Raw genomic sequence first — 17,133 nt, 5'->3', positions numbered from 1 at the left:
CTTTTCTGTCAGATGCAACTGCTGCAGATCACACACTAGTCATCTAATGGTATATTTTACAACTGCAGATCAGTGTATTCATTGTGGTTAAATTTCAAGGCTATAAAGTTGCAGTAAACCATTTTTATTAGCTACGTTTTTTAAATGTACGTTAACTGCAACAGAATGTGAATAACCTGCCAACACAGAAGTTCAGAACAGCAAAATTAAGGAGAATGAGAAAGGTCAAATGTGTTTTTATGAATAATTTGAAATCTTTCCCAGGCAAGGAACTAACGATCAGACTGTCTTAAGTTAATAGGAATTACACACGTATATCTGAGTATGGTCTATATCAACTGGCTGCATTTCCTTGACAAAACAGCCTAACACAAAAAAATAAGTGACGACTTGAGAGTATGGCATTTCCAAGAAAAGCTTGTGATTTTGGGTCCCTCTACCTGAGATATCTGGAGCCTCGTTTTTAAAAAGTACTGAGAACTCACAGATTTGACTGACTAGAGATGGAGCTGTGGGTCTCAGCATTTCTGAAAATGGCCCAAAGTGGGCCCCAAAACATTGAGGCACCAAGCAGAGGCAACACACAATGAGATCTACTTTTGAAAATGTTGGCCTAATGTGTTTCCCAGACATAAATTAGTTTTCTGAAAACATCAATAATTTAGTTATATGTAGGCCCGTGGTCTCCAACCTTTTTACACCGAAGATCACTTTTTAAATCTCAGAACAGGCGAAGATCTACTGCCCCGCCCCTTCCTTGAAGCCACGGCACTTTCTTGAAGCCCCGCCTTCTCTATTCTCCTCCTGTCCATCACTTGCTATCCCCAGCCCTTACTTACACACTCTGATAAACACTTTATTTTTAAATTATGCAATATATAAAATTAAAATCAGGTGTTTATAGTTATGAAATAAATGGTCTGTTTTTTATTCATGCTATTTAAATCTAAAATGAAGCATTTATAATTATACATTTTGTGGGGACAGAGTTCTGCAGCTGGGGGCAGGAGAGAGGGAACAGGGTGCTGGAAGGGCAGAGAACAGGTTTCTGCAGCAGGGGACAGGGTGCCAGTGGGGACAGAGTTCGGGGAGTGGGGACGGGAATGGGGACAGAGTTCTGCAGCTGGGGTCAGGGGAGTGGAGTCTGGGGAGCGGGGACAGGGTGCCAGTGGCAGCCTCCTCCCAGGATTCTCTCTCCCTCCCTCCCTCCCACGCGGGAAGCCAGCACATGCCTCCTTCGGGCCCCACGCGGCACAGGGAAACCTGGAGCGTGCCTGCCCCGGGGCTAACCACCTCCCGCGGCGGGGCCAAACCCCCACGGGACCCTGCCTCGGGGGCAACCCCCACACCTCCCACAGCGGGGCCAAACCTCCCTTCCACGGTGCGGCCCGGCCCCTCCCTTCCCGCAGCGCAGCCAACCCCCGCGGGCACCTGCCCCGGGGCCAAATCCCCCTCCTGTGGCGCAGCGCAGCCAATCCCCATGGGCGCCTACCCCGGGGTCAAACCCCCCTCCCACGGCGCAGCCCGGCCCGGCCAACTCCCTTCCCTCCCGCAGTGGACCAAACCCCGGGGCCGACTCCCGCTCCCGCGGCGCAGGGAAACCCCTGCGCCCAACTCACCCCCTGGTGGCGCAGGGAAGCCTCGGCACTCCTCATCTAGGGCCAACGCCCCCTCCCCCAGCACGCAACAGAGCTGTGGGAGGGGGAGCAGCCCGCGCATTTCCGGAACCCCAGGAAGTGACGTGGGCTTCAGAGAGGACTTCCGTCCACCCCACGGGAAGCCGGCACTACACTAGAGGTAGGTAGTGGGACTTCTCGGGGGTGGGGGGCAGGGTTGCTCGAACGCCTCGTGATCGACTGGTCGAGGTCTCGCGATCGACCAGTCGATCGTGATTGATAGGTTGGTGACCACAGATGTAGGCTGAGGAGCTAGGATTAGATATAATATTGAATCACAAATACAAAACATAATAAAACAACGAATACTCTAGCAGCACTTTAAAGACTAACAAAACATGTAGATGGTAACATGAGCTTTCAAGGGCAGAACCCACTTCTTCAGATGAACGGAGCATTAAAAGTCCAGATCCAAGAATAATTAATGCTCCGTTCATCTGAATAAGTGGGTTGTGCCCACAAAAGCTCATGATATCATCTGCATGTTTTGTTAGTCTTTAAGGTGCTGCTAGACAATTTGTTGGTTTTTAAGTTTTTCTAATTACAGACTAACTGGGCTACCCCTCTGAAGCTACAAAACACAACAACAGCTGTAGGACACATGTTTTGATAGGACTGAGCATTTGTTTTACATGGAGTACAAATCACTATTATTTTGCACAATACCTTACAGACCTGTACCATGCACAAGAGCCTGCATAGTTGAGTAAGCCAGGGGTTCCCAAACTTTTTGACACAGGGACTAGTAAATCCATTTTTGGAGGCCCAGTAAGATTCATTTGCATATTTGAATATTCATTAAGCAAATGATGAATATTCAATAAGTTGTTTCTAGTCCTCCCAAAGCCCCCAGTGCCAGCTTTAGCAAAGCTTTTGATATGGTCACCCACAATATTCTTGCCAGCAAGTTAAGGGAATATGGATTGGATAAATGGACTGCAAGATGGATAGAAAGCTGGCTAGACCAGGGTTTCCAAAACTTTTTACTTTAGTTGGAACCTGTTTTTTTTTCAGTACTGTTCTTTTCAGCCCAAAAATATAAACACACATAAAAAAAGAATTAAAAATGAATACATTTTCAGTGTTTCACCCGGCTGCATCCTCTGCCCAGCCTCAGCCAGTGCTTGGGGGACCCAGCGCCTCATGGGTACTCCAGGAGGCGGGAGCAGGAGCACACTGAGGGTAGGGTATCTGGATAGGAGGGAGAGTGCAAGGAGGGGTAGAGTTGCCAGGTGTTTAGTTTTGTACCGGACAGTCCGGTATTTGAGGGTTCTGTCTGGGAAACAAATTGAGAAAATACTGGACATATAAAATGTCTGATATTTTCTAATTAGGTAAGTTTTATTATTATTAGGTGTATCAGTCCATAGCTGTGAATTGCCTGGCTGGTAGATGTGCTCATGCTGTGTGAGTGTGTCTACCAGCCAGGCAGTTCACAACTACTCGAGGGACGGTATGGGAGCGGGGTGGCAAAATGGAATCCCTAAGGCCGGACTCACCCGTGTGCCCGGATAAGTCCTGTTTCCCGCCGGCCGATTTCCCCTCCCGCTCCGCTTCTCCTCCCAATCTCCCCTGGCTAGCTCCACTGCCCTCGTCCAGCCCTGCTTCCGGCAGCTGGTTCTCCCGTCCTCCTCACAATCTCCCCCGTCCAGCCCCCCCCCCGCAACGCCCCGTTCCCTGGCCAGCCCACTGCCTCCATCCAGCCCTGCTTCTGGAGGCTGGTTCACCAGTCCTCCTCCTCCCGATGTCCTCCGGCCAACCCCCCCCCCCCCACATACACCCCCGTCCAGCCCTGCTTCCGCCACCCGTCTGCCACCCGTCTGCCTCGATCTCCACTGGACAGCCCTGCTACCCCCAGCCCTGCTTCCTGGCGGCCGGTTTCCCACCCCCCACACCTCCTCCCAGCCCACCCCACCCAACCCCCCTCCCGGCAGCTATGCTGAGGCCCGGTATTTTTGTTCCCATAGCTCGGTACCGGACCACGGCCCATAGTTTGGGAAATGCTGGAGTAAGCCATTCTCTCAGCAACAGTCATGCACTAATAGTTTTTACGTGTCTTTCTTAATTCACTCTTACTGAAAAAGAAATACTCTACAGTGAAATAAAAAAGAAAAATAAATATGAGGCAGTGTTTTCCAAAAATTCTGAAATGCCACAAATTACAAAAGATTGTTATTATTCTTCATTTTCATATTTAGGAGTCACCATTTTGCATGATACAGACATGTAATTGCATAAGGTCATAATCACATTCCATATGCTTGCAAGTTCCTTACCGCTGCTGGAAGCCTGTTGTGGCCCTGAACATGCTCTTAGAAGATATGAATTGGGAGAGAATTCCTCATCAGGGTTGGTATCCATGATCTGATGGGAGGTATTGCTGTCTAGCAATGGCATCTGGCAGCCTACCGGTGGAGGATTATGGGAACTGGGCAGCTGAGCAGATGGGAGAAGGCTAGACGAGGATGTAGGTGGAATGGGACGACCTGAGAAAGAGGACATAGGGATCAAAGATCAGCAATGAGTGTAATGAAAAAATACAAAAAAAAAGTCACCTTGATACAGGCCATTAATACATATGATTAAAGTTGGGGCAGAATCAAAATACCTATTGACCACTGGTACCAACTTGCCCCTTTGTTATCATATTCAGAATGATAAGCTATGTTGTGAAGGCATTCCAGGAATGTCACCACAGCATCAGCCTGTAACTGGTAAGATGAGCTGAGGCTGAATGAATGAGATTGGTAAAAGGCCTGGCTAGTTGCAAGACTATCTCACAGAAATGTGCACAAATAAGAAAACCAAAGGATCAGATCTTGTGCGTGTTAAGCTCCTGCATATCTCAGTCGCAATCATTTCAGCATTTAAGCCAAGGAGTTTTCATAAAAAAACAACCCCTTGATTCCTTATAATTTATTACAGAAAGAAAACCCCGTGGAAAGCATATTCCCATGTGTCACATTATTGGATTTTAAAGTGAGCAGACAGATCATTGTGTCGCCCGTGTGAGGCGTTTGCCCCAAATTCTGTACGAAGTGGGCATGTGAGGTGTCAAATGAAAGCTTATCCTCTAGTGATTCTATGCATGGTACTCATATACTTACATAGTTTTGTATGTGAAGTGATGAATATGGGCTCTGTGCTTGTATTTTAAATGTTCTCTCTCTGGGAGGGTGCAATGAGCCTGGACTGCCTATTGTGAGGAAGGATTGTTCAGTGAATGGCTGTGCTAATTAGCTTTATAGACAATGGTTCTCAGAGTGGCCAATACACACCTGAGGAAAGCATCTAGAGAAGCCTGCAGATCAGCCAGAGCAAAATGGCTACTTGTATGTGAAACACAGACAGGTCACTTGATCAGCTTCAGTTTAGGAGACACCAGGAATATAAAAATCTCCTGAGGCTGTCTCCATCTTGTCTTCAGACCTGCTCCCGATTCCCGATTTATCCTTGCTATGGACAGAGCACTGGGAAGGATTTGGTGACCTATCCTGATACAGAATGTACACCAGAAACTTTTAAGCTAGCAGTTTATAACATCTCTGCTAAGGGCCTGCATCAAGAATTTGGTGATTGATGTATTTAATGTATTCTCCTTAATCTCACTCTTAACCTTTTCTTTCTTTTATCAATACACCTTTAGATTTTAGGTTCTAAAGGACTGGCCCAGTGTGCTCTTGTGGGTAAGATCTCAAGTGTAAATTGGCCTGGGACTGTGGCTGGTCCTTTGGGACCAGGAGGATCTGTGTGGAGTTGGTGAGATTGGATTTTATAACCTCTCACCTGTGTGTAAGGTCTGAGACCGATTGTGGCACAGGGAAAGCTGGGTTGTCTGAGGGGTTTTGCTTGTGAGGCTTGCTGCTGGCCAGATTGACAGCTGAAGTGCTCTGTGTGAATGATCTGTTGCCTACATGGGAAAGCTTTCCAGTTGTGGGCTGTAAATAGCTCGGGGTTTCAGCAATTCACTCTGAACTGACTCCCTCAGCAATGCCCAGATCTGACCTGGTCTATTACACCATGATTACAATGCAGGTCAGTAACCTGCTCTTAGATCTACGTAATGCTGTCCCTCATGTGACTTTCACAATGGGATTATGTATATGCTTAAAATGAAGTGTATGCCTATCCCTCATTTCAGCAGAGTACTTATGTTTCTCCTGTTCTGTATCTCAGACCACTTGGGCCCAATCCAGCAAAGCACATAGGGTTTGATCCAGAGACCAATTAAAGTTAATGGGTGTCTTTCCATTGATGTCGACAGGCCAATGGGATTAATTACAATTTAAATATGTGCTTAAATGTTTTGTGGGACTTGGATCTTGGACTTGGCCAGAATGCCTACACGAAGATAATCACTGGCTACACCTTTTTCTTTTCCATTTTACAAAACCTTGTAACTTCCTGTTCGGTGATTAAGAATGCTCAGACTGCTTTCCACCAGCAGAAGACAGGAAAGCAATGCAGCTCATACAAAATTAAACCATTCTCCTGTCATCCTTTCTAGCTGCATGTTCACTGGGATTGGACCCTCACTAAAAGGGGAAAATATAATTCCTACAGCACTTTTGAAGAGAGAAATAGTGCATGACAGTCCTTCCACACTGGGGTAGCTAGATGCTTAATTGGCCTGGGGTGTGTAATCCCTATTACTCAGACAGACAATTATTCGTTATCCCCACAATATCATTCCCAGAAGTAACATTTTCTGAGGCATGACTATGGGCAATGGGCAGTGCAACTGCAGCATAATCAAAATGCCAATGCAAATTAAGCATGATATATTGGAACAATATTCTTCCTAATTTTGTCTTTGTTTACATTTCTTGATGTGTACACTCTGTGAAGTCCCCAATCTGACAAGTAATTAGGATGTTTAGTTACTTTGGATCTTCTGTCTACAATAATATTTCCTGTATGGTAAATTTTACGGTGTTTGCTAAGCAATTTCCATGTTTTATTAGATTACTCACATATTTTTCCTGCAACTAGGAAACATGCCAGAAGGTAAGCACTGGAAGCAAACACAAATAATGGGCCTGATACCCAGAAGTCAATGGGAACTTGGCCACTGACTTCAATGGGAACAAGCCTGTATATAATAGGTTTCATACATAGTGATGATAGTTACACTGTTTTTTTTTCTGCTCTGTAGGATCCTGCACTGCAGGAAAGATGCATTAGAAATACAAATTACTTGCAAAATCCTGTAACAGAGGACATCCTCCAGTTGTGGCAATCACAAGTAGCCATGAATCGTCCTCACAACAGGATTTAAACAAAGGTAGAAATAAATGCATGAAATAACTAAACATAGCATGACCCCTTTGTGACCACAGCAGGCATCAGCACAGGTAGAATTCTGTCACTAATAATAACTGCTTCCAATGGGTGCTCATTGGAATCCTGGGCCAAGAGATGTATGAGAAGAGCACGGATTATAACCAGCCCTAACGCCCCCTTAGAATGTTTTTGCTGCTGAAGACAGGGGACAGCGATAAGAATACCTCATTCCCGTCAATGAAATAATACTACTGTGAGAAATGGGCCACAACTAGGAGTTGAGCCAGAGGCGTATTATAAGGGAATGCTTTAACACTCAACCCAAACTCCCCTGTGTGAATGCAGAGACTGAGCCATTTCTGAGTCTTTGCCCTGGACGACTGAGAGCCACGTGTAATGGAAAACTCAAATTTGCAGGAGAGTAATAAGGCTGAACGTGGGTTTGGTCGAGTATAATTTTACACCCTCTCAGTCCCCACTTTTCCCTAGTCCCATCTTTCAGCTATAGAATCTCTCCGCCCATTGTAGAGTCTTTCCTTCAACACTTGAGTTGTGATCTTCCCCCCAAGTGAGGCAGCCCAGCCCACCCCAACGTGCAGCTGGCTGAAATCATGATCATAGGGCAATGTTGCCTGACTCCGGGCCTTTGAGTCACCATACACTTTCTTCTCTGACAAAAGGACTCATATTCCCAAGATCTTGCCTTAGTCTAATCATCCTGACAAATGGGTGACAGAAGAGTCATCTATAGGGAATGGGGGGAGGGGAAGGGAAGACCTGCACGCCTGATTTTGGAAGGAATAAAAAAAGTCTTGTGTCTGGTGAGTTGGAGAAATTGTTCAAGCACAGTTTATCCATGTGGAAATGCAGCCTCTGTGATGCTGCCAGAGGCAGTGAGGCATAGGAAGATATGTGCTAGCCACAAACATTAAAGAGGCAAGACCGGTGCACCCTCATTTTCAACATTTCTAAAAATGCAGCAGTGAAGAAAATGTACAATCTGAGCATTTGATTTGGGTGGTAGGGGTTCTGTTTGTCTTTTGCCTTATCCATACTGTTTTGTATCATGAAGCATTAGCTTTTATTTTTAATTGTACAGTAATACCTAGGGAAGGAAGCTCTCAGTGGTACACACCAAATTGTAGAAGACACTTTATGCATATGAAATAATAGTGCACCTTCCAGCTGCTCTTTTGCTTAAGTTAGATAAGGTATGCAGAGATCAACCTTGCATTACTCAGTGTATGTCTACACTACAGCGTTATTTCGAATTAACTTAATTCGAATTAAGCTAATTTGAAAGAATGCATCTAGACACAAAAACTAATTCAAAATAGCGTTTTTCTAATTAGAAATAGCACGTCCACATTCAGTCGACCCTGAATCAAAGGTAAGGCTGGACGGAACCAGTGCCAGCAGGGCATCAGGGTTGGGCTTAGTGTGTAGGACTGCTGCCTCAGGCTAGCTGAGGTCTGTGCTTAAAGAGACCCGACCCCCCCATCTAAGACAGACAGTTCTCAGGTTTCTCTGCTTGCTGGTCTACCTCGCTGAGGGACAGCAAAGCATTTGTTTCTCGGAGTGCTCTGCTTGCCCTCACTCGGGGCACCACAGCACTCTGCAACATGGAACCAGACCTGCCCCCAGGGACTCTGCTGCGTCTCGTGGACACATTGCCAGCAGCCTGGCTGCACTGTCTGCAGGCTGCCATCCGGGAGGACCATCAAGGGGCTGTCAGGATCCAGGAGGCCCTGCGGGAGAGCTTCCACCCTGAGGAGTGCTAACAGTCTCCCCGGTCTGTCCCACCGGAAGCTTGTGCCCCATTCCTCCCTCTCATCCTTCCACTAACCCTTCCCTATCCCCCCCCTTCCCGATGTCAAATAAAATACACGTATTTTCAAAAATAACAACTCTCTTTATTGAACGCAACTGGGGGGGGGGAATGAAACTGTGGGGAGATGGGGGAAAGGAGGTGGGAGAGGGCAGGAGAGAGAGTGGGAGAGGGGAGGGGGAAAACAGGGAGGAGGGAGCTGGAAGGGGGAAGCAAGGGGAAGAAGGGGGAGGGGAAGCTCAGGGATCAGGGGTGAGGGTCTCGCCGGGCCAACCACCTCCCAGCACAGCGAGGGAGGGGGCCTCGGCATCCCCAGGAGGATGGGGAGGAGGGTGCGGAGGTTGAGGTGGGGGTGTGTGGACATTGAGGGGGAGGTGTGGAGGTTGAGGAGGAAGAGGTGGGAGGGGGCAGGAGTGGGAGGAGGGACAATAGTTGGGGTGGCAGCAGGTGCGGGACTGGCACAGGGCACCATGGTCTGTAGCAGGGCCTGCAGGTGACAGTTCCTCACTTGCTCCTCCGCAAGCTGCTCCCGGCGGAGCTGCAGGTCCTCCAGAATCCAGGCCTGGACGATGTGGTGCAGGGCTCGCAGGGCCTCCAGGTACTCCTGCTGCGTGGTGGTGGTCTGGAGCAGGCCGTGGGTGCAGGAGCATGTCCCGGGCTGGGTGGTACACCTTGCACGAGCAGCTGGTGCAGCTGTAGAGAAAGAAGAGAAGTGGTCAGTTCTCCCTGGGGACACAGTGGATGATGCCCAGCCCCCACCTGCGACGTGAGGGCGACCATGCCCTGCACCGTCAGAGCCGCTGTGCTTGCTCAGAGGCTATGGTCAGGATGTCTGGCTCTCCCCAGGACTGGGAGCTGCCCCAAGACCGCACCCATGTCCCTGTGCCATGTATAGTGTGACCGGGGCGGGAGGGAGATGTCCCCTGCCTCTGTGTAGAGGCGGCGTGTGAAGGGAGAGCGTCCTGCTGGGTCCTGCCCCGGGCTCGAGAGCGTGTCAGGTCTCTTCACACACACATGTGCCTATGGGGCCACGGCCTCTGGGTGTCAGCTGGAGCCACCTACCCAAAGGTGGCATGGCACGTGCTCGCACATGCACATACGGCTGTGTGATCCGTGGGAGGCATGGCCCACGTGCGCGGTCCCTGGTCTCCCTCTCCGCCTCCCCATCAGGCAGGGGACAGTGCTGGCACTTACCCGGTATGGCCTCCCTGGATGACCCTGCAGACTCTGGTGCCAGAACAGCTGGCGGTGGCTTCTCTGGTATGCCCAGGTCAGGGCCCTTCGGTCCCGGCTTGCTGCCTCCCGGGCTGGCGTGGACTGCCCCGCCCCCCCAGGAGTTGGTTGAGGGCGGGGAAGTAGGTGCAGGTGGCAGCCCCTGCTGCGGCACCGTCCCTGGTGGCCGTGGCATACGCCTGCCGCAGCTCTTTGATTTTCAGGTGCACCTGCTCCTGGGTGCGCCTGTGTCCCTTTTGGGCTATGGTGGGCTCATCCTGGGGCCACTGGGTCATGGGCAGAGACTGCTCTAGCAAGTGCCGTCTGGCCAGAGTCTACCCCTTAAAGGGCCCCGGGGCTGGGGGAGAGGAGAGGAGTTTTCCTGGTTTGGCCCAGAGTGGCCACTAGGGGGAACTGGGAAGGGTTGGAGGCCCTCTAATTCGAAATAAGTGTCTACACAGCACTTATTTCAAATTAACTATTTCGAATTTGGCGTTATTCCTCACAGAATGAAGTTTACCAAGTTCGAATTAAGTGCTCCGCTATTTTGAATTAAATTCGAAATAGCGGTTTGTATGTGTAGATGCTATTAAAGTTAATTCGAACTAACGGCTGTTATTTTGAATTAACTTTGTAGTGTAGACATGATAATGTTTGAAATATTTGCAGGGGTCAACAAATTATGGAAAACCCTACTCGCCAGGCAAAAAAGGGACTTGCCACCCTCCCCCACAAAAAGTGTTTTTTTAATGGCATAAATTCCTAATAAGAATAAGAACAGTAATTACTAATAAGTTATTAATAAATATCACCCAAGTTATTAATAAATATCTTATAAACCTCTATCTTTTCTCTCTGCTGCCATGTCTCCTCCCCTTTCTCCATCAGCTCCCCTGGTGCCTGCTGCCCCCCAACCCTTCACTCTCCTCTGCTGTCCTGACTCCTGCCCTTCTCACTGCCCTCAGCCTTCCTGAGACCTGCCCCTCCTCCACCAGCCCTTCTCTCCCCCCCCCCCCGTGCCCACTCCTCCAATAGCCCCACTCTGATCATGTGAGCTACCCCTCCTCATCCCCTCTCCTAAAACCTCCCTCTACACACCTGCCCTGCCTCTCTTCTCTGGTGCTGGTCCCTCCCCTGCAGGTGTCTGCCCTTCTGCTTTACCCCCAGAATCCCTTGGCACCTGCACCCTCCTGGTGCCCCCCCCTTCCCTCACTGCCCCTACCCCCTTTGCACTCTTTTTTCTCTGATAGCCACCCCCTCACCACTCTCTGCCCTCATTTCCCTCATGCCCCTGTGCCCTCCTTGCTCCATTCCCTCCTTCCTCATGCCCACCCCTTCTTTCAAGCCTTCTCCCAGCACCTCCCCCTCCCCTCTGTAGCCCCCAGTAGCCTTACTCTCTCCTCTCCCAGCATCACCCTGTCCATCCTCCCACTGACACCTCCCCTCCTGCCCTTTTCCTCATTGTCTCCACTTGGCCCCCTGGGATTTGTCTCTCCTGCACCCCTGTCCCTTGGTGTCCCCTTTCTTCTTCTTCTCCTGACCTCCTCCTCTCCCCTCAGTACAAGCCCCTTCCCCATATTTTTCCCCTCCCCTCCTCACAGCCCAGCCCCTTCCCCTCCCCCAGGGCCAGCTCTAGGTTTTTTGCTGCCCCAAGAAAAACATTTTTTGGCCACCACTCCCCTTTTTTGTTGTTTTTTTACACTTTTGCATTTTGCAATGGTTTTTTTTTCATTTTTGTCCCGCCGTTTTAGCCCTATAAATAGCAAATAGCATTTTCATTCATTTTTCTCCATAAAGACAAAGGCGCTTCAAGTGAACTCCCCCTTTCACTTGCTGCTGGGTTACAGCAGCCTATTCCCTGCCCTGTCCAGCCCCTCCCCTCCCCTCCCTATGGACAAGCACCCTTCACTTCCGACCCACAGGGGGAGCAGGGTGCAGGGACAGCACAGAGCCAGAGGGGTGCAGGGAACAGTGGCGGGGTACGGGGGTGGCGTGGAGAATGGAAGGCACAGAGCCAGAGGTACACAGGGATTGGGGGAGCAGGGTGCGGTGGAGGTACGGGGAATGGGACACGGGGAAAGGGAGAGGCAGAGAGATCGGGGTCTAGGGGCAGTGCAGGGAATGGGCAGCACAGAGCTGGGGGGGGCAGGGAGCAGGGTGCGGGGTGCAAGGGCGGCACAGAGCCAAAGGGTCGCAGGGAAGAGGGAGAGCAGGGGGGCCAGGGTGCAGGGGTGATGTGGGGAACAGGCGGTGCGGAGACAAAGGGGGGCTGGGGCCATGGCAGGACTGGAGCTGGTGGGGCAGGCCCTGGCTGCGCCGCGCGCCGCAGCCAGCTCCCAGGGACACGCGGCCAGAGCCGAGCTGCCACGGCTCTTTAAAATCAGCGGGGGCAGGTCACGCTAGTGTCCTGGCATCCCGCCCCGCCTCCTCGTGCCGGAGCTGCACACAAGCATCCCAGTGGCAAGAATCACCGCACTTCCCTCTTCCCAGTGGTGCTCTGCTCCTCCGCCAGCCGGCGGATCGGATGGGGCCACGCCACCCATAGTGCGTCACAATGGCCCACCAGGCCAGTCTGCCCCGGCACTCGCCAGCTGGTAAAATCTACTCGCCACGGGCGAGCGGGCGAGTGTATTTGTCGAGCCCTGATTATTTGTGTTATTATAGTGCCCCAGAACACAAATGAAACTGGAGCTCCGCTGTACAAAAAGATGGTGGAAATATTGCTGCCCCAAAGATTTTACATGTTTAAGTGGGTAAGATGGACCCTAAACCATTGGTCACCAACCAGTAAATCGGGATCAACTAGTAGATCTTGGAGCCTCTAACAGGTGATCCTGACCAATTTGGCCAGGAAGCTCTCAAGTGCTGGCACTTCGGTTGTCTCTCCACCTACTGTCATACTGCTCCTGCCCTCTGCCTAGGAGCTGCCCGCCTGGGCGCCTCCTGCTTGCTGTGTAGAGTGTGGGAGGGAGAAAAGGGTCAGGTGTCCCCACTCCTGTACCCTTTCTCCACAGAGAGAAGGGAATGGAGGGAGCTTGGCAATGCAAATCTCTGTCACTTTAACACAATGTGTGTGTCCCTGTTACTCTCACAAACACACGCTGTCCTTCCCTCTCGTCTCTTGACCCAACATGTACATGGGGGTTGTTACTACTTTGACCGCTTGCAAAGTGGGTTATTTTTAGTTTCTGACTTGTCTGTGCATTTCATAATTTTCATTTCTCTCTTACATTTAACTGTAATTCTTTAATTCTTTGAGTAGTGAGTTCTATAATGCCTAACCTGTCGTGTCTGGAGTAATTATCCCTGTGGCAATTGTGCTCCTGGAGGTGGCTGGCACGTCCCTACAGCCCTTGAGAAAGTCAGAGTAGGGAGTCTCCACATGCTGTCCTTGCCTGCGGGCACCACTACTGCAGCTGCCATTAACCAATAATGGAGACCTGTGGCCAGTAGAAGCTGTGGGGTTGGTGCCTGTAGATGTGGGGCCATTGCTGTACATGCCAGCTGCTTGCAGGAGTGGTGCAGGGCCAGGCAGGAGTAAGCCTGCCTCACCTCTGCTGCTCCATCCCTGGGGCAGCTGTTGGGCCACTCCCAGGGAGGGTGGGACTCAAGCTCACAATCCTGTCCTCCCCAGACAAATACCCTATGCCTATCCCCTAGTCTGCTCAAGAACCCTCAACACTTCCCTACCTTCAGAGGGTCCCTTATCCTGTGTTGGCTGTCTGGCCACCCCCAGGGTGGGCAAAGGGGGGGAAGGACTCAAACCCCAAATCCTGTGCTCCCCAGGAAAATGCCCTATACCCTAGTCCACTCCAGAACCCACCTCATATCCCTATCTTGAGGGTGTCCCCTCCCACACTCCAAACCTCTTGGCCGAAGACCAGAGCCTGCACCCCAATCCCTTACCCCAGCCTAGTGAAAGTGAATGAGATTTGGGAAGGCAGGGGGATGGACTGAGCAGGATGAGGCCTTGGAGAAGGGGGGGGGGGCAGGGCCTCAGAAAAGGGGAGGGAAGGAAGCCAGGCGAGGGTTTTTGGTTTTGAGGTAGGTCTTACATTGCACTTAAATTGAAAAAGTGATCTTGTGGTTAAAAAGGTTGGAGATCACTGCTCTAAAAGGTGGAAGGGGAAAAGAGTGAATAAAATACACTGCATGTAAACAAGAGTATTAGAAAAAAATATTAGAAAAAATGCAGTGTACAAAGACAGACTTGTGGTAGTTATTAATAGCTGACTCCAACCCATCCCCACTGTTGTGAAAACATGAATTTCATTCTAACAATGTTGAGAACTTTTGCGTTTTTTTGCATTCATAACATTCTACAAACATTTTGTAATTAATTGATTGTAACAACAGTCCTGGGAGATATGCAGGTAAAAATTACCCCTTTTAACAGATGGGGAAACTGAGAAAGAAAAATGAAGTGACATGTGCAAGAACCTGAATCAACATGCAAACCAGGATTAGCACTTGGGAGTTCTTTATGCTCAGCTCCACGAGACACGGAACTTCTTTTTAACAAGAGCTCTGGAAGTTACAGAAGATGAGCTTGTGACATTGCTCTAACAGGCCATTTTTATGTTTCTTTCATAAATATAACCCATGCAAAATAAACTGCTACGTGATTTGCTTTCACTTTTAGAATGCAGCATGGGCATACACATAAGCACAAGTTAAGCTGAAAAAAACTAGACTTTATAGCAATGACCAATTATCAACTTGCTATCCCTTTTTACTAACTTGATCCAGGAAATAACTGTACTACTGATAACAATATTCAACTTTTATCATCATCATCATCATCAAGTTTATGCAGAAATAATATGAAATATTGCATATATTCTAAACTTTCCAGGAAAACGTGAGAGCAGAATTGGCTTCTAATTATTTCTCTGCAACATTCCGTTAGAAACAAGCAGCTGGTTTGAGATTTGACACACCTCAGAAAGGAATGTGACACTGTATATAGTGTGTGCAACGAATTCTCACACATTCTGGCTCTGTTTCAACACTACATGTGAGATGAAAGGGAGAGGGAAGACTTTTCATATTTTCAAACTCTGCATATGCTGTACCATATGGGAGTACAGTCTAGTATTATACTAAAGGTTATTTAGTGGGAGTGTGAGGGGTGTAAGCGTTTGTGTTTATGTTTTGTTGACACGAATTTGTATTGACCAAATTTACTCAATAGTGGAAATGCCTTAAATTTATGTGGGTCAGTTCCACACAATGCCAATCAAATCTTTACATTACAACACACCATCATGTATTTTGTATATAAAACATATGTTACAGAAAAATATTTTACGTTTTAGAGAGCTTTTAACAAACATATTGGTACTTTTAAAAAAATCCCTTTTCTCAGCAAACCAGACATTAAAAAGAGACTGGAAAAATATAAACAATCTCTCATTTGTAGCTCAGAACAAGTAGCTGATACCAAACTTTTTGATGTGAAATTCTGTACTGATGAGAAGGATTTATTTTATTTTTTTGGGGGGGGGGGGGAAGAGAAGGGACGTTGCTTAATTTAAAAAAGGCTGCTATATGAAACACCACAGGGATGGAAAATTAGAGAGTGTACAAGGGGAAATAAATTAGCGGGCAGAATATAAGTAAAGCAGTCAAAGGCCATGATGATTGCAATTTACATGTTACAACGTTTTCTTAAAACAGATAATGGGCCCATTCATCTATACTGAAATCCTAGCAAACTGGCCAAATATATTCATATTTTTGTACTATATAAAATTATTATATTTCCTATAGACACAGAGATTGAACCTTGGTCTGTTTATTCAACATTCATAAGAGAGAAAGAGACAAAGAGAGAGAGAGGCAGTGAAAGTACAGTGCTCTAAAGATGGCCAAGTGATTAATTCATCTTTTTTATGCCAATTGTAGTTTTGCTATTAACTTCAACAGGAGGAGGCTCATGGCCCCAAACTTTTTCATTCCACAATGAATCATAAATTATGTATTTATATATCAAATTCTTTTAGAAAGACTATCACCTTTTAGGATTTAATAATGATAAACTGAGTAAAAAGCTTATTTTATTTGTAACTTTGCAATCTTGGGCTTTTCTGAAGAATCTCATTTACGGGGTTAACAAATGAGCTGTCTTCACAGGTTTTTGCTGCACCAGTACACGTATCTTCAACATATTACATTAGGACTTCTTGTAGCAAAACAGCATATCTTCTTTGAAAAATTACACTTAGAAAGACATCAAGAAATTAGCCTGCCATAGCTGAGGGCATTTATAAACAAAATGAGATTTCCACTAGCTTTATACAACTGGTAATCTTCATAATCGAAAGATTATGACGTACATAATTTGTACTTATCTAAAATGCTATCTTTCCATACACAGAATAGACATGGATGGTCCAAATAATTCACATATTGTGTAATACATAAATACAATCAAATGCATGCCTGAATCTACCTATCCTTTTTGGATTGGTCTGTTTCTGAAGACCAGGGAACAAATACGCATGATTTTCTTTTCTTATATAGAGGTAAAGTGAATCTGTCCTTTACTTCACAGAACAGGAAAGAGAAAGAGAAATTTTCACATCAGTATTTCTTAAATGATCAATTAGATAACACCCGATGGGAAACCCAAGGGTAAATGCAGACAGCAAGTGAGCTGAAAAGATACCCCACGGGAGAACAGAATATTTTCACAGAGGGAAGATGATGAGATTATAATTGACACCATAACAACAAAGAGAGCTGACTATAGAGGTGGACATTCAAATGTCCGTATTCATTGACTGAATATAATATGCATTCCTGTGGCAATACAGAGACTCCCTATACTTTGTACCCACATGCAATGCTATTGTAATGGAAGTTACTTTCAAACATCACATGCCAATGTCTTACTGGCCAGTACTACATATACTCATTTATCAAATAACACGGAAGGAGGCCTCTAGACATCAGCTGGAGGATATCTTTGCTGGAAAATGTTGTCTTATAACCAGCAAAAGCTGAGCCTACCCATTCCTGCGCAAATACACATAGAGTTGGCCCAATTAATAGGAACCTACGTTAAAATATTGGCAAGTCTCTCTTTTTGTGAATCATATGGGGTTTTTTTCTTCTTCTGTGAGCATGGTT

At 47.7% G+C, this 17,133-nt stretch overlaps 1 protein-coding gene across 4 annotated transcripts in view; it reads right to left on the bottom strand.

Annotated features, from left to right (window-relative positions):
- Positions 1-17,133, bottom strand: part of TENM2 (teneurin transmembrane protein 2) — a 1,126,385-nt gene that overhangs the window by 370,098 nt on the left and 739,154 nt on the right. For all 4 annotated transcript variants that reach the window (XM_075900179.2, XM_075900181.2, XM_089769544.1 and 1 more), the window contains one exon: positions 3,953-4,162. In XM_075900179.2, the coding sequence (XP_075756294.1) occupies positions 3,953-4,162 (210 nt within the window). The remainder of the gene's footprint in view (positions 1-3,952; positions 4,163-17,133) is intronic.

This window comes from Pelodiscus sinensis, chromosome 16, assembly GCF_052426305.1.
Source record: "Pelodiscus sinensis isolate ZL-2025 chromosome 16, ASM5242630v1, whole genome shotgun sequence".
Classification (NCBI taxonomy): Eukaryota; Metazoa; Chordata; order Testudines; family Trionychidae; genus Pelodiscus; species Pelodiscus sinensis.
This window is presented reverse-complemented; position numbering and strand designations above follow the sequence as displayed.